The sequence below is a fragment of the Lutra lutra genome, chromosome 1 (genome assembly GCF_902655055.1).
Source record: "Lutra lutra chromosome 1, mLutLut1.2, whole genome shotgun sequence".
In the NCBI taxonomy this organism is placed as follows: Eukaryota; Metazoa; Chordata; class Mammalia; order Carnivora; family Mustelidae; genus Lutra; species Lutra lutra.
In genome coordinates, this window is record NC_062278.1 from 123,626,937 (window position 1) to 123,650,356 (window position 23,420).

Sequence of the window (23,420 nt, forward strand, 5' to 3'; positions counted from 1 at the left end):
TTGCCTTCGGAATAAATTTTGTTAGGCGGCGGCGCGGACACCCTTGCTCAGTGGTGATTGGTTCGCGGCGGGGGCCTCGCGTTTGTCCAATATGGCGGCGCCCAGTGGCGGTGTGAACTGTGAGGAGTTCGCCGAGTTCCAGGTGATGGGGTTTTCCTCATGTGGCAGGCGTGTCCCTCCGTTTGTCCCCGTACTCTATTCCTTGTTGTGGCCTGGGAGGGAGTGCGGACCAGTTGTGGAAGAAGCGGGCAGTTCAAGGCTCCTTTTTCCAGCCATTGGAGGTCACGGGGGCGCGGGCTTGGCCGTAGAGAGCGAGGCAGCTCCGTGGGGGTCATGGTTCTTTTTGCAGCGCCCAGACCTCGAGTAACGTTCCGAGGTGGTAAAACCGAGCTTGGGCCAGGTGGTAGGGATTGTAACCACCTTTTAAGCCACCCCCTGAACCCAGTTCCTAGCTTCTTCGGTACCCCTCCTACTTAAGTTGAGCATTGGTAGGAGAGAGGAAAGTGAAGAACTTACTTGCTTGATAAAACAAAACGAACTTGGTAAAAGTTTTACTATTTTAGTGGGGCAGAACGTTTGGAGCCTTGGAGGGGCGATTAATAGTACCTGCCGTAGTGCTTCTGCCTTCTTAACAATTAGAGGAAATGTAACATGTAAGGAAAAGGCTTATTTTTTATATTCAAATACCAGAGGACTAGGGCTAAGATCAGGCTATAAATTAAAGAACAAGGGTCTAGATTCTAAGTTGCTATAAAAGTTTTCTGTTCCAATGTAGGCATAAATGTGCTGCTGTCTAGATAAAGACTTGAATTTAAAAAAAAAACCATGACCTTACAAATGTATGTTTAATTAAAGATAATGAAAAATAATTTAAAGTAACGCTTAAAGTAACGCTGATCTATCTGTAGGAAATTTTGTGATGTGAGCCATTTTGTAGAGAGTGGTATTCTTGAAGATAACCTCAACAGACCGAATTATTTGACAGATACTATTTGGCCAAAGAAATTTATATGGGGTCTTTCCACCATTACTTGCGCCCTCTTCACCCATCAGCTGCTCCTCAGATTAGATCAGTACAACAGCAGCCAACTTCACATGTGATCAAAGTGCCTTACAAATACAGATACTTGTACAAATCTTAAATGAAGTGGAAAAAGGCCATTAGAGTATAAAGTGTATGGAATATTTAAGGTTCACAGGCCCATCTGTGGCCTTGGTTTTTCACATTAGTACTATGAATTGATTTAAGTTAATGAGCTCAGATAACTGAGCAGTGATAGCTTTAAGGTTTATTAGAATGAACACTGGTTAGGGAGTTAGATGATCTGGGTTCTAGTACTGCTTCTGCCTTTAACAGCTTTGGAACTTTGAGCTAATTGCTTAACATTTAGGAATTAACTTTTGAATCTGTAAAATAAGATTTTGTTTTGTAACATTTAAAACTGCTTCCATCTCTATAATTATTTGAATCTCTAAAACTGAATTAAAGATTTTATTTATTTATTTATTAGAGAGAGAGAGATTGTGCACAAGTGGGGGGAGGAGCAGAGGGAGAGGGACCAACAGGCTATGCGCTAAGCACAAGCTTTGGCCAATGGGGAAGCTCAGTCCCACCCCCCGGAGATCATGACCCGAAATCATGATCATGACCTGATCTAAGATGGACACTTAAGCAACTGAGTCACCCAGATGCCCCTCTAAAACTAAATTTCAAAGGATCTCTGTTGGGGCACCTGGGTGGCTCAGTGGGTTCAGCCTCTGCCTTCAGCTCAGGTCATGATCTCAGCGTCCTGGGATCGAGCCCCACATTGGGCTCCCTGCTCAAGGGGAGCCTGCTTCCTCCTCTCTCTCTGTGATCTCTGTCAAATAAATAAATTTTTAAAAAAAGGATCTCTGCTAAAATACCCAGCAGTGCTTAAAAAACACTTGTATTTTTCGTTTGGAAGTCACATAAGATATAAGGGGAAGAAAAGCTAAACTCTGATTGTAGAACCATTCCATTCACAGAAAAATGTAAATAAAAAGATCATAAAATGAGTTTCATGGTTTATAATGGAGAATAACATGGGTTAAAAGTCAGATCTGGTTTTCCAGAGCTGCCTTGGCATATCATTTAACCTCATTGTAAATAAGTATAAGAACATTTGCCCCAACTATGTCAGACACACGTGAACATAAGTGAAGGTGCTGTAAAACTTAAAAATTTAGTATAACATATAGGTTTAGGTGAATTGGGTAAAATTATAAGCTGTGGTTAACTGACATACTCACAGATTATCAATTAAAGTTAGTATTTTTTTTAAAGATTTTATTTATTTATTTGACAGAGAGAGATCACAAGTAGGCAGAGAGGCAGGCAGAGAAAGAGAAGAGGAAGCAGGCTCCCTGCTGAGCAGAGAGCCCGATGATGCTCCATCCCGAGACCCTGAGATCATGACCTGAGCCGAAGGCAGAGGCTTTAACCCACTGAGCCACCTAGGCGTCCTAAAGTTAGTATTTTTTTAAAGCTATGAAACCATTACATTTTGTATGTAAGTACCCTAAATGTGAAAAGCACTGCACTGAATACGGTGAAATCATGTATTTTTATTATAAAGATTTAGGTATTTTAGAATTTTATTATGAAGATGTTCAAACGCTATAGAAAACTTGAAAGAATCTTGCAATGAACACCTCTGTACATCTGGATTCTATAATCAGTGATTTGCTGTATTTACTGTTACCACATATCCCTCTCTCAATATAGTCATCAATTCACACTTTTTAAGATTTTATTTATTTATTAGAGAGAGAGACATCACAGGTGATGATGGGCAGGTAGGAGGAGAGGGAGAAGCAGACTCCCTGCTGAGCAGGGAGCTTTCGATCCCTGGACCCTGGAATCATGACCTGAACCATAGGCAGAGGCTTAGCTGACTGAGCTACCGAGGTGCCCTGCCTTTTTATTTTATTAATTTTAAAAGATTTTTTTTTATTTTTAAGATTTTTAAGATTTATTTTTATTCATGAGGGAGGTAGAGGCAGAGGGAGAAGCAGGCTCTCCATGCAGCAGGGAGCCTGATGCAGGACTAGATCTTAGGACCCTAGGATCACAACCCAAGCCGAAGACAAACACTTAACCAACTGAGCCACCATGCCCTGCCTTTTTATTTTTTTGATGCATTTCAAAATAGATTGCAAACATCCATATTACTCCTAAACATGTCACTATTCATATCATTTACTGTAGTTCAATATTTGTTCACATTCACTCTATAAAATTTGTATGCAGTGAAATGCACTAATCTTACGGACACCATTCTTTTGACATTTGCATATACCTCCATCAACAGAGAGAGTAATACCGTCACCCTCAAAAGTTTCTCATGCCCTTTCCCAGTCAATCCCTGTCCATATATCCCTCCTCCTCCCTTCTTAGAACTACTATCTTGATTTCTTTCCATGTGCATGTTTTAAAGCTTAAGAATTTTTAAGTTATTTTAAGTTTTTACAATTTTAATTTTTCCGTTATAAAAGTTGGACTTAATACTCCTGGAAAACATACTGTTTCTAAAATGACATAAAATCCATAAAATGTTGTTTAAAATTGAGTTTCTAGGATTCCATTTGAACACTCATTTAGCAAGAATTTATTGGATATTATATTAGTCTGCTAGGGCTGCCGTAACAAATTCCACAAACTGGGTGGTTTAAACAACAAATTCATTTTTTCACAGTTGCGTTCCAGAGGCTCAAAGTCCAAGATCAAAGTCCTTTCAGAGTTGGTTTCTGGTTCACTGTCTCTTCCTGGCTTGCATATTGTGGCCTCATTGCTGTGTTCTCATATGGCCTCTTGGTGCACAGAAAGAGAGTTGGCTGGTGTCTCTTCCTCTTATAAGGACACCAGTTCTATAGGATTAGGGCTCCACCCTTATGACCTCATTTAACCTTAATTACCTTCCTATAGGCCCTATCTCCAAACACAATCATTTTGGGGGTTAGGGCTTCAATATATGAATCTGCTGTGTGGGAGGACACATGTCTGTTCATAACAGATACTGTTAGGTACCAGGCACTTGGGAAGACCTAGTGGACAGAATATAAAATAAGGAATGTAATGCAAGCAAGGATGCAAAACATGCAGAAGATATTGAGAATGTGAATAAAGTGCTCTAACAGGTCAGGGAGAAATAAATCTAGAGGTGGCAATTAAGTTGGACCTTAGGTGGGCAGGACCAGGGGAATTCTAGGTAGAAGGAATAGTAGTATGTAGGCAGAAAATTTTATGTATTTTACGTATTTGGGGCATTCTTTGAAGTACATTTTTATTTTACTGTCATGTAATAGACCTTTTACCACTCCCTGTATACCCTAGAAGCTGCCCAAAATAACAAAAGGCATTTTCCGGAGGATTAACCCTAGGGGTAGTGCTGTAGTATAATTATAGGGGCAATAGAAAGTTTTCTCTATCCCTCCCTACTAAATATGGACATTCCTTTGATACCAAAATTGGCTTCTCGTGGGTGAGATTTTCACCCTACAATGACAGATAAGACATAAAATGCAATTCTAAGATAAGTGTCTGAATAATTTTTAAGGGCCAGCCTAAAATTAGAGATTCATGATTTATCAGAATCTGGTTTATTGTGTCTACTCAGGGTTTTTTTTTTCTGTATATTTTCTTAGTGAATTTGTGAGAGAAAGGGAGGGGAGGGTGCCATTGGAGCCAGGTATCAGATACGTAGTCAGTAATTCCTTATGAATAATAACACGTGATTTAATGGCGGCATTATGGTGTCAGCGTTAACTTTCATTCGCTCTCAGTCTGTGAGGGCCACTCAAGCTTTTCTTTAGACCCTTCTGCAGCTGCCTTAAGAACTCTGGCACTTTTTACACTGTTAAAAAATGTGTCCCTAGTGAAGTGGTTTATAGTTCTTTTCCTTCTCCCTTAGTGGTTTTGAAAGAAATTCCTTTCTGAATCTTACCTCCCCTCTTTTCCCCTTTATCTTTATTTTTTGTGTATCTTTTCTGAGACATTTAAGAATAGCTTATAGTTTTCAGCAATCCCTGAACACGTGCATTATCAGTTCAGAAATTGTCATTCTAGGGGCGCCTGGGTGGCTCAGTGGGTTAAGCCGCTGCCTTCGGCTCAGGTCATGATCTCAGGGTCCTGGGATCGAGCCCCGCATCGGGCTCTCTGCTCAGCAGGGAGCCTGCTTCCTCCTCTCTCTCTGCCTGCCTCTCTGCCTGCTTGTGATCTCTCTCTGTCAAATAAATAAATAAAATCTTAAAAAAAAAAAAAGAAATTGTCATTCTATTTTCTTGAATTCTGCACTGTCCACTAGAACTGTGGTGGTGGAAATTTGTGCCATCCACCAGCAATATATGGCTCTTGAGCACTTGAAATGTAGCAAGTGCAACTGAGGAACTAAATTTTAATTTATTTAATTTTAATTAAAATAACCTCATAGCTAGTGTCTGCCATATTAAAAGTCAATCTCTAGATCATATATTGATGATTCTCTAGAACACTGAGAGTTGGTATATTTAAAAATCCACAGTTGTAGGTTCCATTGGTATGACTGTGAAATTACCTAGTTTAATGCAGATAAATTCATAATTTATCTTAAATTTATCTTAAACTATTATGTTAAAATAACATAACAGTTATGTCCACATTGTTTTAATGGAGAGGAATTTGGCTATATAGCCAGTGTTGAGACTCAAACTGGTTAAAGTTCTGAGTAAATAAAAATCCCATGGAATGTCAAGCTTTATAATCTTTTACCTGGATTGCTGTATTCATCTCCTAACTGATCCTTTTGCGTTTGCTCTTATTCATTTTCTGTATTTTAATACTTTAACCTAAGCAATCATTTCAGAGTACAAACTTGATCATGTAACCCCACCATACTTAAACATTTATTTGGTTCTCCATTCTCTCAGAAAAAAGATTAAAATCCTATAATGTGACTGTAATGGTGGGCTTCATTTTATACCCTGTTTCCTCTTACTCTCTGTACACAGGCCACATTAACTTTCAGTCCATTAAACATTCTATTCAGATGACTCTTATTACAATCACCCAGGTTTCCGTGCTGCTAAATCTGAAAGTTAATTTCTGTTCTCATTATTCTTTGACTTCCTGGTAACATTCAACACAAGTGACCATTCCCTCCTTGCGGCCTTTCTTCTGACTTGTTCGATATCACAGTTTTTCTCCTGTACTTTAATTGCTAGAGTTCTTTCTTGATACCCCCCTCCCATTCCCTACAGTCTCCCTCAGTGATCTCTTCTCATCACGTGGCTTTTAATAATATCAGTGTGTTAATGTAACTCTAACCTGGTTCAGTGTCACACCGGTATTTTCAACTTTCTCTTCAACTTGTCAACCAGATATTTAATAAGCATCTCAAACTTAACATGTCCAGAACAGAACCTTTAAAAAAAAGAAACAAAAACTTTTTTGTGTGCAAAATTTCAGTCCTGTCCAAAAGGAGAGTTCCTGCCATGAATTGCTATGTACCCAACCCTTAGCTTCAACAATCAATTCATGGCCACTGTTGTTTTCATTTATATTCTGCCACTCACCCCATTCTATCCAGATTATTTTGCAGCACACCCCAGATATCTTATCTTTTTTCTGTAAATAGTTTTAGTCTGTATCTCTAAAAGATTGTAATTTTGAACACAATACCAGGATCACATACAATTAACAGTAATCGTAAGTATCATCAAATATCCTGTGCATCATGACAACCTTGATCTTCTCTTTCCTTACAAATCTTTTCCTCCTCCAGTCTCTCCCCAACAGATGTTAATGGCACTACCGTCCATTCAGTTGCTCAGGCCTCATACCTAGCAGTCATCTTGTTTTCTTTTCTCATTCCCCACCACCAGTTCATCAGCAAGTCCTATCCTCTCTTATTTTCAAAATACATCCAGAATCCAGCTTCCTCTCCCTAACTCTACTGCTACCTCCCAAACTGTCTTTATCTCTTGCCTAGAGCACCATAGTAATATAGTCACCATATTTCCATTCTCCTCTCTATAGTCCATTCTCCACATAGAGGCAAAGTTATCTTTTTAAAGAATTAATCTTGTTAACAGCATTCCCTTGCCTAAAACCCCCGTTTCCTTTAGAACAGAATCCTTAATTGTTTTCCTGGTCTCTGTTGTTCCTCATTTTCTGGTCTCTCTGACCTCACCTAACACCACTTTCTCCCAGATTCACTCCCCAGTCCACTTGCCTTGTTTTAGTTCTTCATAGACCCCAGTTTGTTCTTGCCTCATTGTGACTTATTCCCCCAGGTGTTCTTCTAAGTTGGCTCATTCCTCTCATTCAGTTCTCAGCTCAGATGCTGCATCCTCAGGCCTTTCTTGATCTCCTTGTCTTAAGTGCTGGCCTCTCAGCCCCGCTGTCATTCTTTATCCCATTACCTCAGTTTGTTTTCTTTTTCATAGTATTATTCAGTACTAAAACTATCTTGTTCATTGAGGTACTTGCTTGTTGTCTGTCTCCCCATATGAGAATTTTGTTCCCAGAGAGTAAGGACCTTTTCTGTTTTAGTCACCACTGTGGCCCTGGTGTTTTGAATGGTGCCTGACACATACTAGACAGTACCAAATGTTTTTTGAATAAAGTGTGAGTTAGTAAACGAATTGTGCTATGTTCTAACTGCTGCATATGTTTAAAGAAGAAAGATTGCGAGGACTCAGCCAAGGAAAGCTTTATCTGGAAAGTGTAACTTAAGCCTCAGTCTCAGAAGATCATTTCTATTTAGATACGGGGAAAAGAGATTTTTAAAAGAGGTGGTGCAGCAGCTACTGCTGCTGCTGCTGCTGCTTTTTGAATAGTCAGGTGGTAGGTGCTGAAGTTTCAAGGAAGGTCCCTGTCTGCTAATACCGCTACTTACCTGGTTTTTGACACCAAAGGGTGGTGCTACCACTGTTTGTTTGGAATTTGCCACTCAGACACATGTATCCTCCACTGTACAAAAAACAAGATTAATGTGGTGATTTCTTAAGGAGTATGTTGAGATTAGCCCTTAAGAATTCCATTTTATAGAGAATAATACTACTATTGACAAAAATAGAAAGATACAGGAAGAGGGGGTAAGATAGTGAAATTGGTTTTAGACCTGACATTTGCATATGTTTATTAGTCTAAATTATGAGCCTTCTATAAGCTGTTTAACTTCTAGATTGAGATCTAAAAAAGGCCATTAAATTACTAATTAAAGATTAATAGACCAATAGGAACAGAATCTAAACTGCAGATTTAGACTGGCTGGCTTAAATAGTTATTATAATTGGAAACACTTAAGTATTCATTATTGGGGAAGTGGTCTTACAGGTTGTGACACCTCCACAGGATGTTCATGCAACTATTAAAAATGTCTTCACGGCACTTTTAGTAAGAAGGGCAAAATGCTAATGGCATAATGTCATTAAGCAGGACTTTAGAGTGTTACAAAGGACCTCAAGTTTATAAAAAGATAGATATGTACGGAAAAAACTAAAGGTACATCTTATAATATTAATAATGGTTAACTGTGGATGATTTTTATTTGTAAGTTTTCTAATTTTCCTAAAATGTGTAATAGTTTAATCATAATAAAAGGGTTTATTTTAACAAACTGATGAAGAAAGAAATGAAGAAGTTGTTTTCAGTCATGGATTTCAGTTTGGCAAAGGAAAGAAATGGTTTGGTATGTTGAAGGAGGCGAGGCAGAGGTTCAAGCAAAGTTGCTTTTAATACACTTCAATATTGACTGTTAACTTGTTGGGGCTTTTTAATAGATATATTCCTAGCATTATATACTTCAGTTTTCCTTACGATTTTTCAGTCATTATGTTTTGCTGGGCTCGGAGGCAGAGAGGAGAATTTAAGAAACAAAAAGAAAAGAAAAGGGTATACTCGTAGAAACTGGTGTAGAGTTTGTGTTTTCTGGAGACAGAGTATAGCTGATGCCCAGCCTTTCTCTAGTGATGAGTGAAAAGAAGTACCCTAATCAAAATGTAGAGCAATGGGGCTAGCCTATGTAGGTATACTTACCAGAGTCTTTCCAAGTCCTCTGCCCTTTTGGTATTATTTTTCTTTTGGTTGGTTTTTTGAGAGTTGGAGCCTTTTCAGGAGTGGCAGATCCTTGGGAAATCTGAGTAGGGTCATTAAGAAAAGGTAAAACTAATTGCTGTTTGTTCTAAGAACAAGAAAGCCATGAAGAGATTTGATTCATTCTCAAGCAGCATGCTTTGTTTTACTTATTTTTGTTACAAAAATAATACACAATCAAAGTAAAAAATTAAGAAAAACAAAAAGACTAAAAGGTTATAGGTTAATTTCTACAAGTGAACCACAACTGAGTTTTCTTGTATATCTTTACAGAATTTTTCTATCTACCACCACATTTTAGAACAATAGACAAAGAGGGAATAGAGCAAGCAATTATGCTGGATTGTCTGGGACAATTTGAGGTAATTGAGTTCAGTAGAACCCTTTATTTTCTGTGTGCTGGGAATGGAAAGAGCACACAGTTTGTAAAGCACTGTGTTAGCAGGTGAGGTTTAAAAGTGAATAAAACATTCTTGACCCTTGAGATGGTCACATTTGAGCTGAGGAAACAGTGTTGGTGCCCATTCTTAGAATTACTATTACATAACGTCCCTATTCTTGTAATAAAGATTTTCCTGTGGTTGCACTAAATTTAGCATGGTTTCTCTACTCCTAACTTAGAAAGTTGTAAAATATCCAAGAGCTTTATAATTTTTTTTGTTTAAATGTTTCTTTTTTTATCACTTAACTTTCCATTCAGGTTATTATTCTTTTATTTTAAACATATATAGGAATTACTCAAGGTGATGAGGACGATTGATGACAGAATAGTACATGAATTAAACACTACGGTTCCAACAGCTTCCTTTGCAGGGAAAATTGATGCAAGCCAAACCTGTAAACAACTTTATGAGTCTGTAAGTGTATCTTTTGAGTCTTTTGTGCTTCCTTTACGCCTTTCTTTGCAGGCAAAATCAGAAACCAACTGACATACAATTAAACTGGATAAAAGTATGACATCTTCATGTTTTCTTGCCTACATCTAGGGGTGTGTATAAGTTTTGATCTGGTTGCTACAAACTTAAAAAAAATATGTGATCTTATGCACAAGTCTGTGAAGAGACCATTCTAAGGAATGAGAGCAGTAGTTGTTTTGGCCCCATCCAGGGTGGCCTTTAACTTAAGGCAATCTTACGCACCAGGCAATGAAGTAGAGAGTGAAATAGTCAAAACAGTGAAACAAGAGCAAGGGCTTCGAGTGAATCAATCCTGGGAACCCAGACACCTGATACAATGAGGAATTAAAAGGTTTCACATTTTCCGTATCTTTTTTCTTCCCTCAATCATCAGGAAGGGGAATAGAAGCACTTAGCAGTTGGGAGAGAAGCCACAGATAAATTGTCCTTTCCTGAGGCTTTGGTTTCTCAAGTACATATTTTTTCATTGCCTCTTAAAGATCCCCTTTATGTCTCTTTATAATTTCCAAAAGCAGAAGGAAATAGTAATGTAGCTAAGTATTTTTTTTTTCTAATTCACTTACATCTTTTAGTTAACTTGGAAGCTAATGTTCAAATGGCATTTGCTTCTTTAGCACAAGATTACTACTTGGATTCTTATAAAGAAGATATTATATAAACGTAAATTTTTAATTTGTCGGTTATGAAAAAAGTTTTGGATAAGCTTATTCATATCAGTTAAATTCAAAGCATTAATAATTGCTGATATTTTTATTCTGCTTTTATGTGAAAGTATGTTGCTTCATTGAGTAGTCAGGTAATTCTTGTAGCTTGAAAATTCCAGGGTTGTAGGCTTTAATGAGTAGAATCCAGTGTTGGAAGTAGGGAGCCAGAGTCCAAACCCTGGTTTATTTTGAGGTTGTTTTGACACTTCACTTAGTTTCTTTGGGTAGCTCTGTCTGAAGAATGGGAAATTTATGATCTCACTAACTATATAATCTCTATAATCTATTCAGTTGTTTCCATTTGCAATCTTTTTATTAACTTGAAAATTTTGTAGTGTAGAGATTAACAACATGGATTCTGCATCTAGATTAAATCCTACCTCTGCTACTTCCTAGCTGGTAACCTTGAACATGTTACAAAACTTTTTGCCTCAGCTTCCTTATTTGTAAAATAATATCATAATAGTCCCTAGTTCATAGGGTTGTTAGAGGCCTAACTGAGGTAATGTGAAGTGCTTACTGTACTAAATGTCTTACATATAAATGTTTGCTGCTTCTGTTACTGTTGTTGTTGTTATTTCTTTTCGCTTTGTTGGATGAGGATAATCTTGCACACTAGAACCTTTTGTTTTGGATATTTAGGATCTTTCTGTCTTGGATATTATGTATGTGTTTGGATTTTGCTCTGTCTGAACCCTAAAGGCCTCCAGTGACATGACCATCAGAGAAAGGATTGTTTGTCTAGCAGTTTTGTGCCTGTGATCGAGCCTGTAGCAGAGTGCCCATGCTAAGAAGTCTCACTGAATTCCCTTAAATATTGTCGCAGTTGAGTTGAACTCTGTGAAATGTCCAGGTTACTTAAGGTTACCTTGACTTTCTTTAGCCCCAGCCCTTCCTTCCATAGCTAAGGAAGGAATGTTTGTACTTTCTAATGATAATACTTCTTCATAGCAGATGATCAGCAAAGCTATTATGAAGCACTAATTATAGAAATTCCACATCTTAAAACTATACTCTTAATAAAAATAATTTTAGTGAGATACCCCTAATAGAGCATATTCCCTTGAATCTATGAATTTTTTCTAGTTGTACATTGTTTATTGTTTATTCTCAAGTTAAATATAAAATTCAGTACTGAGCCTTAAAAAGTCTATGAACTTGGAACAGTGCTTTACAAATGCAAAACTATTATTGGTGTCACAGTGATTGATTTAGGGTAATTCTTAAAGGTATCTCTTTAATATAATGAATTTTTGGAACTATGTTTAAATGGTATGTTTCCTCTTGCATCTTTTTGTCAGAAGTTCTAGAGGAAGATTTAAAACAAAGTGCCATGACAAAAACTTAGTAGTTTTATTTATTTATTTCATTTATTTATTTATTTATTTATTTATTAAAGATTTTATTTATTTATTTGACAGAGATCACAGGTAGGCAGAGAGGCAGGCAGAGAGAGAGAGGGAAGTAGGCTCCCCGCTGAGCAGAGAGCCCGATGTGGAGCATCGAGAGAGCTCGATGACCCAAGCCGAAGGCAGAGGCTTTAACCCACTGAGCCACCCAGTAGCCCCTTTTATTTTGTTTTTAATGATAGTTAAACCAAGGATCATTGTCAGGGCTCTAAAACAAGTGATGTTTGGGAAATTAGAATTTAGTGCAGAGTTAATTTAGAATCAACCTTTGTTCTGGAAAGAAAAACACCAAAAAAACTACAGTCAGAAAAACTCTAGGCATTGTTTCCCTTAAAGGCAAAAGGCATTGTTATAAAATAGTGGTTAAAAGATAAAATAGGTGAAAATTTGATTAAAAGAAGTTCTTAGCATTTTGGTAAAGTAAAATAAAACTGGGAAGTCCTAGTTAGACCCCTGTTAGATTAGTTTTGAATCATTTTCCTGCCCCATCCCAAATGCCTTCATTTCAGAATTGCTTACCCCAAATCAAAGGAAGTTTGGTTATGATAATTGTTATCATTCAGGAATTTTCTCCTCTAACCAAAGGCCTTGCCTTTTACCTTACCAAGTTTCTTGATAAATTTTACCTTCATTCCTTTGACAAGCACTTTGTATAACAGAAACAATTCTCATGTGACCCAACTTCTGAAACATCTGAATTACTGATGAGCTAGTAAGTCTGATTTTGTGCTGTTTTTCTCTGGTAGGTTTATGTCACACAGTCTTATTACTAGTTATCAAGCGTCCTCATTTCTTTGACATATGTGCACAAAAGTCCATGCATAATCCTCTTGCCAATGGCTCTTAATTCTGAATTTTGTTGAAGGATGGTCATGACCGCTAGACTAAAATAATTGATAATACTGAGTAAAAGATGATTTGATCAGTAACTTCCGTCCACAGGGGATTGGGTTCACAGTGGGGCTAATCTGAAGGAAAACTATGCAGGCGAGGGTAGGAAGGTGGTCTTTAGCTGGAAGTGTATCCACAAGAAAGGGGCCAAGTTAAAGAGGGGAACAGTGGGTGAAAGCCCAGCTAAGGGAGGAAGCTCGGTGGTGAGAGAGACTAGAAGGAAAACCTTGAACATTCTAACAAAATGTACACAATTTGAATTTGATTTTAAAATGCAGATAAAAAAATAAAAATACTGTGACAGACTCCTAGTTGGTGTTAATGTGACTTCACCAATTGTTGGGGGTTTGGACAAAACATCAGTCATCTGAGCAGTGTATTGAGTTGAATTACCCTTAAATTTTAGGGGTAGAAAAGATGTTAGCGGTGATTTACTCATAATCCATAGTTTTGCAAAAGAGGAAGCTGAAGCCTGGAAATACTAATTATTTAGCCAGTCTCACACAGGGAGAGCTCCTAACTCTAATGATGGTTCTTACTCTATTTAGGGAAGTTTCCTACCCTCAATGGCTCCTTCCATTTTCTGGAATTATACCTGAAGGAGGAAACGAGTGACAGAAGCAGCATATTAGCCAATGAAATATAGGCCTTGGGCTGTCCTTGTGAATCCTAACTATTATGATGAAAAAAATTAGCATATTAGAGAAATTTACTGTAAGTGGGGCTAATGTCTATTGTTTTAAATTCCTTCTCTTCACATAAGTATGGTTTATAACCAATGCACTTTTAGTAGTATTGCACTCTAGAAATGCAAAGGTGTTTTTTTTCCTGGTGCATATTAGACCAGTAATTCTTACCTTCAGGGTCCTGAGATGATCATTTGAGATGTGTTTCAGCTAACTTATGAAGAATGCTTATAGAATGGTTAAGTACTAAATTTTGTATAAATATATGCATAATGGTTAGGTTATCCCTAGTATAACTGTCACTAGGGTAGCATTAAGATACTCTCTCTTAAGAGGGAAGGAGGAATGATTTAACATGATTACTTGGAGCAAGTTAATACCTAAATTTTAGTTGGTGGTGAATCACCTTTTTAAATGCTCCATTAGTTATAATGGCCGTTACATATATTTTAGTAGTTTTTTATTCCTCCGGCCCTCCAGATTATTGGGGTGTTGTCATCAGAATTTGGTTATGATCATGGGAATGTATTTGAGTCATGGCCATCATATTTTGTGAATCAAGGAAGAAAATAGATGCAAATTGTTGTATTGGATTTGTTATATAAAGATGAAAGTTTAGTAAAGACTTGCCCTGCCAGATGTCCTTTCACGGAACCAGTAGTCTGCTGCTCATACACAATTTTTCCATATTAATACTTGAACTTTGAAATCTTGGAAAGGGCTCTGTCTTGCATAGGTAAATGTAGCATTCTTTGTTTTTCTTCATTGTAGTGAATTGCTTCTCTACATCACTTACTGTATAATTTCTTACACCTAGTGACAATGTGGGGCTGAAAAAAACCACGAAGGGACAAAAAAAGAGAGGAAGAATAGCAGTAATGGCCCTGGAAGTGTGTGGGGGTGGGTGGAGGGTAGAACAACACGACACAGGGTTGGAAAACTGGGGAGAGAAATGTAGGGAGAAAGGACTGACATGAAATATAGGGAGAAAGGACTGACATGAAAAGCCCTTTGGGGAGTGATAAGTCCCAGAAGCATATTGAGGAAGAAGGCAACATAACCACATACTTTCCACCAGGAGAGGTGCTTCCTTTGATCTGCTTTTAGGTGTTTAGCTGGTTCAGCAAAATCTTCGCTTCCAAAGATTGAATTTTTAAAAATTGCTTAGAAAGTATTACATTTCTGTAACCTAAAAATAGGATTTTTAAAAAAAACTAAAATGTAAAAAATTGGTGTGATTTTTCTCTTTTGTTCCTTTGTTCTTTTAGTTGAGGGAGGCTCATGCCAGCAGGGACAGAGTCATAAAAAATTGTATAGCTCAGACCTCATCAGTAGTAAAACAGCTCCGAGAAGAGAGAGAAAAGAATTTGGATGATTTAACGTTATTAAAGCAACTTAGAAAAGAACAGACAAAGGTAAGTTGAACAAGATTTATATTTCTGAACCAAAGATTTCCAAATTTAATGAAGTCAGGTTTTTTTTAAGATTCTATAAAGGCGGTTTTTAATATGAAAATTTTAGAGTAAGAAATGGTCATTACTTTTTTTTCAAAAGTGACCGGGAGAGTAATACTTCATTTTTAGTGAGTTCTATATTATTACATTTAGATATTAGTTGGTAAGTTAATGTGCATTTCATGCATATATGCAGTGTAGTAGCTTTAGCTTAAAGAAGCATGTAGTTATATTTTCTTTCCATTTCTTTATATGTTATACTGTTAAAAGGATTAGTATTGACGCAACACTACATCAGAGAATCTAGGGAAATATATCTGTATCAATGTTTAAAGGCTTGACTTCAGAATAGACTTTTAAAAATATATTTACATTTTGAGATAGTTTTGAGGTTTCATGTGTAGGAATTTGCTGAAATGCAATACAGATATTTCAGAATAGTACCCTCTTCAGCCATAAAAATACAGTACTATTCGAATATAACCAGATACACTAGAACCTCATTATAATTTATTTCCCTAATGCAGAGAAGTTGCTGTGGGTCGTTGGCCCTTTTTGGACACTTTTTTGTTTCCACTTCATTTCCCATCCCTGCAGTTTTTGCTTTTAAGAAAACAGGTGTCCACTGAGTGATGTGTCAGAGGAAGCCGTATTTTCCCAAAGTCCTCTCATGTAGATAGGGTGTAGACAGACCTCAGAGTATGATAAATGGAAAAGAACGGTTTGTTTATAGCTCCTAATGATGATATATCAAAACAGTTGAGATGCGTACCATATTTTATTAAGTGGAATGCATTGCTGTCTTCCTTTTGGGGGTGGTGCTTAAAGAGTAACTTTTTATTTTGGTATAATTTCAAACTTACAGAAAAGTTGCAGGAATAGTACAAGGAACTCACATGTACCCTTTACCTATATTCACCCATTGTTTACATTTTGCCCCACCTGCTTTGCAGTATATTCTCTCTACCCCTCCTTCTCCCTCCTCTTTCCGTCCTTTCCCTGTTTTCCGCCGCTTCCTACTACAGGTAGGCATTTTTTTTCCTGAACCGTTTGGCAAGAATGTTGGATGCATGTTCCTTTGACCCTTACATATGTTGGTCATTACCTAAGAAGAGGGGGTTTTTTTCTACATGACCACTGAGCAATTATCAAAATGATGTCTGTGTTTTAAATGGCACAATAGGTGACTTACTGATCCTTGCATGTAGTCACCTTTCAGGTGATTGAAAATCCAGTATTTATCATTACTAAACAGTCATGAAGTCTGCCCCTTGTTTAGTAATGTAGCCAGACTTTGAAAAGGGGACCTTATCTTCTCTCTTAAGCCTTTATTCTTGTAACTGCCCACCAGTGAGTATGTGCGCTTGCTCAGTCATCCGACTGATAACAGCATGTCTTGCTGGGTGTGGGATTCATCCCCGGTCTTCACTGTTCTTTGTTCATGATGTCTGCTTCAGTCCTGTATTCCATTCACCAGGCAGTGGAGGGTTCCTCATGTGAACTTATGCTGTAATGGTCATCTTACTCAGTGTTTATGAAGTTTTATAGATAATTTATATAAAGCGGGATAAAATCTAGTTATTTTGGGTTTTGTATTTTAACAGACTTTTGAAGGTATTGACAAAGGAAACAGCAGGGCAGGCATATTATATCTGAAACGGAAAACTCACTATTTGCATGTTAAGTCAAACAAAGACTAGAATGACTCTTATTAGTGGAGAGCAAAGTTCAGAAACCATTGAGTACTTGGGAGTGATATATCAAATAATTTAGTCCACCCTCATTTCTGCCCTTTAGCCTTTAGTGCCCAGAGAGAATCAACAGGATGACCATTGCAAGGAGTAATTTTAAAAATCAGTTAGCAAGTTATAAAAGGTAGCTTTCTAGACTGATACTTTATAGAACTAGAGGGTGACTATGAATAGTACTTAGCCAAGTAAGAAAGTTGAATTATTTTTTTAAATTTTCAAGTTTGTCGTGAAGCTTAAGGAATCAGAAAGAGAACTCTTAGAGATGATCCAGCTCTACCTCTTCCTTTTCTGAATGGGGAAACTGAGACTCAGAGATACTGACATACCTGAAGTGATAGAGCTGGGACTTTAACCCATCTCTTCTGACTCTGGATTCAGTGTTTGTACATTAAATTGTTACTGATAGTCAAATTCTGATTCTTTTTTTTTTTTTTAAGATTTTATTTATTTATTTGACAGAGAGAGATCACAAGCAGGCAGAGAGGCAGGCAGAGAGACAGGAGGAAGCAGGCTCCCTGCTGAGCAGAGAGCCCGATTCGGGACTCGATCCCAGGACTCCGAGATCATGACCTGAGCTGAAGGCAGCGGCTTAACCCACTGAGCCACCCAGGCGCCCCAAATTCTGATTCTTAAGTGAACATATTTATGAGCAGAAACACCAGTCTAAAAGTCCCAGTTCTTTCCCTGAGTTCTTAATGCAGAAAAAATACATTCCTTGCTGAAACTATGTTACTGTTGTCACCTATTAGTGGCCTTTGAAAGGAAGTTTACCAGTTTAAGACCTAGAGCCTCAAAAACAATCATCTCAGAGGTAACATTTTGTCAGTAACACTGAAATTGTATTAGATGTTGGTTGTAATATCTGTAGCATTCAAGAATAGAGAAAACATGGGTTATAAAGGCAGATAGCTCAAAGGAAATAAATCCCATCCACCACATGGTGGCTTTGTACACTTATAAATTAATTGCCCTGAAGTAATCGGATTTTTAATTTGTAAAATGGAATTGAGACTTTTACACTTTTATTTTTAGGGTTTAGGATTAAATTATATAATGTGTGTAAGAGCTCGCATATCCCTGATACACTTAGTAGTTGCTTTCCTTTCCTTTTTTAGTCTCTGGGATCCATGTTTGTTACATTAATCCTCCTTACAGTATCTCCCAACCAGTGGTTTCTACCTTTTGTTTAGCTACTACTTAAGGGGCCAGGGGAGGAGGAATACTGGAATCTTCTGTAGCAGTGTATTCTCTTTTTGGATGGTTGTAATTATTCAGAGATTTTCTTATGTATTGTGAAAATCTGCCTCCCTGTAACATGTGATTACTGCTCCTTAATCTTCCCTCTGCGGGTATATAGGATAAGTTGAAACCCATTTCTGCATGACCTCCCTTTAAATATTTGAGAGCAGTTATGAAGACTGCCCTAATGGCATGTTGTAAACTTTTTTTTTTTTAAGATTTATTTTATTATTTATTTGAGAGAAAGACCATGAGCAGGAGGGACAGAGAGAGAGAGGGAAAGAGAATCCCAAGCAGGCTCTGCACTCTGCGCTGAGTGCAGAGCCTGATGTGGAGCTCGATCTCACGCCCCTTACTTCAGGACCTGAGCCAAAACCAAGAGTCAGAGGAGGCTTAACCAACTATGCCACCCAGGTGTCCCATGACCCTGTTTTTTGAGTGAGCTTGTTAATTTTTTTTTTTTTTTTTTTTTTTTGCATTCAGTTCGGGCTTTGACAGAGAGCAGTGAAACTTTACTGATTTCTGGTGCATGTAGCTGATCACAGTCTGAAACTGCGGTTGCTTTGATATAAGCAGGGGGGCTTCATCAGGTGCATTACTATTTTATAGCATGATACTGGTTATCAGAAATGCAGTTCTTCCTCTCATTCTCGTTTGAGTCTTTTATGCCTGTCTATACTCCGACACTGCTTTTGAGTCTAGCAAGGGAGTTTACAAAGAGCCACTGGAATGGTACCAAGTTCCCGTCTAATTAGTGTTATATGCTCATTGCTTAAACATCCCCTGAGCTCTGCTCCTGACTTGTCAGGTCCTTTGGTCTGGGTGCCTAACTCATGGTTGCCTAGATCTTGTCTATTTCTCTGGCATTTTGTTCCCAAGTCTCCTGGCCTGAGAGTTGAGCCTAAGGAGATCATCCTAGTTTTAATCTCTTGGCTGCTTTGACCTATAGCTCATGCTTTTTTCCTCCTTATTTTCCTGAATATTTTCAAGCCTCCTTCCTGGAACTAGCTAGCTTCTTTTAAGTTTTTGTGACTAGAAGAGACTATGAGTATGATGGGCCCTGCCATCTGGGCCTGGCAGTGGAATTGGCTACTTTTCTGGTGGTATATTAGGTTGGCAGTTATCAAGAAAGTTAGAAAGACTTTAGCATCTTTAGTCTCAGATCTCTGCCTGTATGTTTAGTCTCAGACCTCTGTCTGTATGCTAAAGGTGTGGAAAGCTCATGCCTTTCTAGATCTTTTGGGCCTTATGTTCTCCCCTTCTCTTCTCTGTTTTTCTTCCTGATTCTTTTTTTCTTCATCCAAATTAGATTGTCACCTCCTCCTTTTTATTCCTCTGTGTTGTCTTTGCAAATCACTATTATAGGATCAGTAACTACAACTGAAATTATTGAGTTCAAGGACATGTGAATTTATGTTTTTATAAATCTTACCAAATTGCCTTCCATGCTAAAAATGTGTATGTGTATCTTTTTCCATACCCTTACTGGTAGTAGGTTTTATCAGACATACTCATTTTTTAAAATTTTTGTCATATTGTGGCTTAATTTGTGTTTCTTTATATACGAGTAAGATTGTACATTTTTAAAAAAACGTTTATTGGCCATTTGTATTCTTTTTGTGAACTTCCTGGACATCTGATTTTTTTTTTTAATGACCCTTCAAGGTGATTATAATATGCTTGAGAACCATGGCTTCAGAAGGTTTAAGAGCTGATTAGATATGGGGAGAATGGGCTATATCCAAGATCCAGCCCAGGTGATACCATTAACAAAGAGTGTAGCAGCAGGAGCTCCTTTTATTAGGAAACTATAAATAGAATTTGGTTTTAGTTCTTTAATTTGAATTTTCCTAACTCTGACTTTTTTCTTTTCCTTTTTACAGTTGAAATGGATGCAGTCAGAACTGAATGTTGAAGAAGTTGTAAATGACAGGAGCTGGAAGGTATAAAATAATGCTGGTTCTTGGAGAGAACTATGAAGGAAACTGAACTAGCAAAGGGAAACCAAGGGAGGGGGAGTAAGGAGTGCCTTGGGCCTCTTAAGAAAAGACATGTTTCATTTATAAGTAACTGAAGGCTTTAACTTTGAGAAGGGGCACAGGTGGCATCCAAATAGAGCCAATTTATAAAAACCAGCTTTACAGTCATATGGTAGATTGTATTACCTGTCATGGTAACAGAACTGGAGACATTCTGTATGTTTCTTAATACTAATTATGGGCTTTGTTATTAGGGTTATTACTAGTTAACTTAGAACCTTCAGTGGTGTTATTTGTTAAAATTAAACTTTTTGAGCCCTATTACTTTGTATAAATTTTCATATCATTAGCTACCCTTTGCAGTTGCTTGCTTTCTAACATATTGATCATGAGACTTGTTTGCATATAACTTTTCTCATATCTGACAATAGGGCTTCTTATGGCTCCCAGGTTCACATGTTCCTTATATTACCACCTGCATAGTTCTGAATAGGAATGAGATTGGGGGACCAGGATTCCAGCACTTTACCTGTAGTTAAAAATCATAAAATGCTGACTTTAGTTGTATGAAATGGTGTATTTTTATACCCTTCTTTAAAAGTTCAGAGATTTCTGAAGGGAAATAATCTATTAAATCTGAAGGATTGAACGGAAAATTCTGTTTCATCCTTTGAAATTGACCAATGGAATGAGGTTAAACACAGAGAGAGGTTAATTGAACACAAACTAGAATGACTCAACTTGCAGAGCTATGAATAAATTGCAAAGTACAAATTGATTTTCTTTGCCTTATCACTTTTCTTTATTCCGTCCACTTTGCCAGTGTTTCCTGTTCCTGCCCTTTCTACCATTGTGAGGAGGTGTTTGCTACTTGAAAGATTCTGGTGTTACTTGTTCATTTATGTTCTCCAAAGAGAGAATATTTATTCATGGGATGAGATAGGGGAGTAGTACAATGAATATCTGGTTTGAAAAGCCCAGTGGAGGGCGCCTGGGTGGCTCAGTGGGTTAAGCCTCTGCCTTCAGCTCAGGTCATGATCTCAGTGTCCTGAGATCCAGCTCCGCATCGGGCTCCCTACTTAGCAGGGAGCCTGCTTCCCTCCTCTCTCTCTGCCTGCCTCTCTGTCTACTTGTGATCTCTGTCTGTCAAATAAATAAATAAATAAATCTTTAAAAAAAAAAAAAAAGAAAAGCCCAATGGAGAGGTTGATACATGTCAAATGTAGTGGGACAAGGGAAGCATTTTTATTATTATTATTATTATTATTATTATTATTAAAAATTATTTTTAAGTAGGCTCTCTGACTAGTGTGGAGCCCAGAGTGGGGCTTGAACTCACAACCCTGAACTAAGGACCAGAGCTGAAATTAAGAGTTGGCTGCTTAACTGACTCATCCACCCAGGCACCCCAAATGAAGCATTTTTAGATTTGATCTAGTTTTAAAGAAAATATGCTTCATCCAGTCTACAAAAACTCAGGTTTCCTACCTGATATTATAAAAAGAAAATGTGACTATGGTACAGTAGGTCAGCAAAAGTGGTTAGGAAGGCGTTTAGGAAAAGGATTTGGAGAAGTACGGCCAAGTCATATGTATCATGCCACCCAGGGTTCCAAGGCCACGAATCTGAAGCCTTCCCCGATTTGAGCATTGGGAACTTAAGGGAGATATCAGGGCTGGGAGCTGACAAGAGATGAGCTATAAGATAGAAGGGCCAGAAAGAGTCTTGTATAATTTCTATACTTTTTTCTTTTAATTATGAGATAGCACATATCAAAGAGTACGCAACATATCGAATTTAAGGAATATTAAGCTCCCTATGTAGATTTTTCTTTTATTTTTTAATGATAGTTCACAGTGGCCAGTATAGGTTGTTTTTTGTGTTTTGTTTTTTAACCTTAAAAATGGTTTGTTCCTTGTGTCAGTGAAGTATGAGGGTAAATTCTAAGAAGAAATTCTTTCAGATTTTTATTTTGAACACTTAAAATTTTTTAGGAATGATTAAAAATTCGTTTTAATATTAAAATGTAAAAATTCTACTTCTCACTCCTCCCTTTCAGCTACCTCCTTCCCCTTACTTCTAAAATGATAGTACATGCTTTTTTAGATATTTGCACCTTTTCTGATTTTATGTATGTGTGTTTCCCATTTATCACATCTATGAAAGTATACTTCCACACTTTTTTTTCTTTAATATATCTTGGAGAGCTTTCTAAATCAGAACATACAGAGCTTCCTTATTCTTTTATGTTTACATTATATTCCATTGAAGGGCTATATCAAAATATTTATTTAGCACAGTCCCATACTGACAGACACGGAATAATAGAATGTTCTTTTAACATTTATAATGTGTTATTTGTTTAGATTTTTAGGAAGCAAGACATATAGCACAAAACATTTTATAAATTTATACAGTTTAGCAAAGACCTAATCTCTCTTCAAGTATACCTACTTGTGAAAAGGATCCAATACTCACTTAGAAAATCACAACAGATATCTAAATAAAATCCACATTATAAAAAGAGGGAAAAAAGCTTTATTTTAAACCATTTTAGATATTTGTGTCTAACTCTCCAGAATATGTAATGAAAATGTTTGTTAGTTCCTATTACTAAATAAGCTAGCTTGTGATGATTTTTTCCTTGAATAATATAAATCTTATTAAAAAATCAAAATTGTCTTATAAATGGATATCAAAGTCTTCTGTATTCTTAGTGCCTATAAGTCAGTTTGAACTCCTGAGGAAAAAATCTCTGTTCCCTAAATCTGTTGACTTGGGATAAAAATGGTTATATCCTCCAGAACCATGCTGAATTTAGTTTAGTTCCAGGCTCGATTTATATAAGATGACTCAACAACATTTATTTCTGTTTAAATACCTTAGGTGTTTAATGAACGCTGTCGAATTCACTTCAAGCCTCCAAAGAATGAATAAAAAGATACTTAAAAAAAAAAAAAAAAAAAAAGGACCGGGACATCTCATAAGAGCTAAGCATGACAGACATCAACAAGGTGGGCTTCCTAGGATGATTTCTGAGCCAACAGTCCAAGACCTTTTGTTGATTTCAGCCCCACTTAGCCAAGACCTTAAGTACAAATAATTCTGATAATTATGGAGAAATCAACTGCTATTTTATACTGATTCTGTAAAAAAAAAAAAAAAAAAAAAGATGTTTTGTAACTATTAAAATAATTTTCTGACTCAGTGTACATATTTATTTGATTGTTTTCCAAGTTGAGATAATAAGTTCTTATAACAGAATTTGAATATAGTTTCAGTATCTGATTTGATTT

General features: G+C 37.1%; 1 protein-coding gene across 2 annotated transcripts; it reads left to right on the top strand.

The window, feature by feature from the left end:
- Positions 1-36: 36 nt before the first annotated feature.
- MIX23 (mitochondrial matrix import factor 23) lies at positions 37-23,327 on the top strand. Of its 2 annotated transcripts, XM_047735304.1 has the most exons (6): positions 110-142; positions 9,368-9,456; positions 9,826-9,951; positions 14,970-15,116; positions 20,029-20,088; positions 23,011-23,327. In XM_047735304.1, exons 2-6 carry the CDS (start codon positions 9,430-9,432, stop codon positions 23,059-23,061), a joined length of 411 nt encoding a protein of 136 aa, XP_047591260.1. In that variant the 5' UTR covers positions 110-142; positions 9,368-9,429; the 3' UTR covers positions 23,062-23,327. The 2 variants fall into 2 exon arrangements, with proteins under 2 accessions (XP_047591252.1, XP_047591260.1); XM_047735296.1 differs by lacking the exon at positions 9,368-9,456 and having other exon boundaries at positions 37-142.
- Positions 23,328-23,420: the final 93 nt, after the last annotated feature.

Coding starts and splice junctions, on each gene's coding strand:
- MIX23 (XM_047735296.1), top strand. CDS start 92: ATGGCGGCGCCCAGTGGCGGTGTGAACTGTGAGGAGTTCGCCGAGTTC. Junction 143..9,825: donor AGGAGTTCGCCGAGTTCCAG/GTGATGGGGTTT, acceptor AAACATATATAG/GAATTACTCAAGGTGATGAG. Junction 20,089..23,010: donor TAAATGACAGGAGCTGGAAG/GTATAAAATAAT, acceptor TAAATACCTTAG/GTGTTTAATGAACGCTGTCG.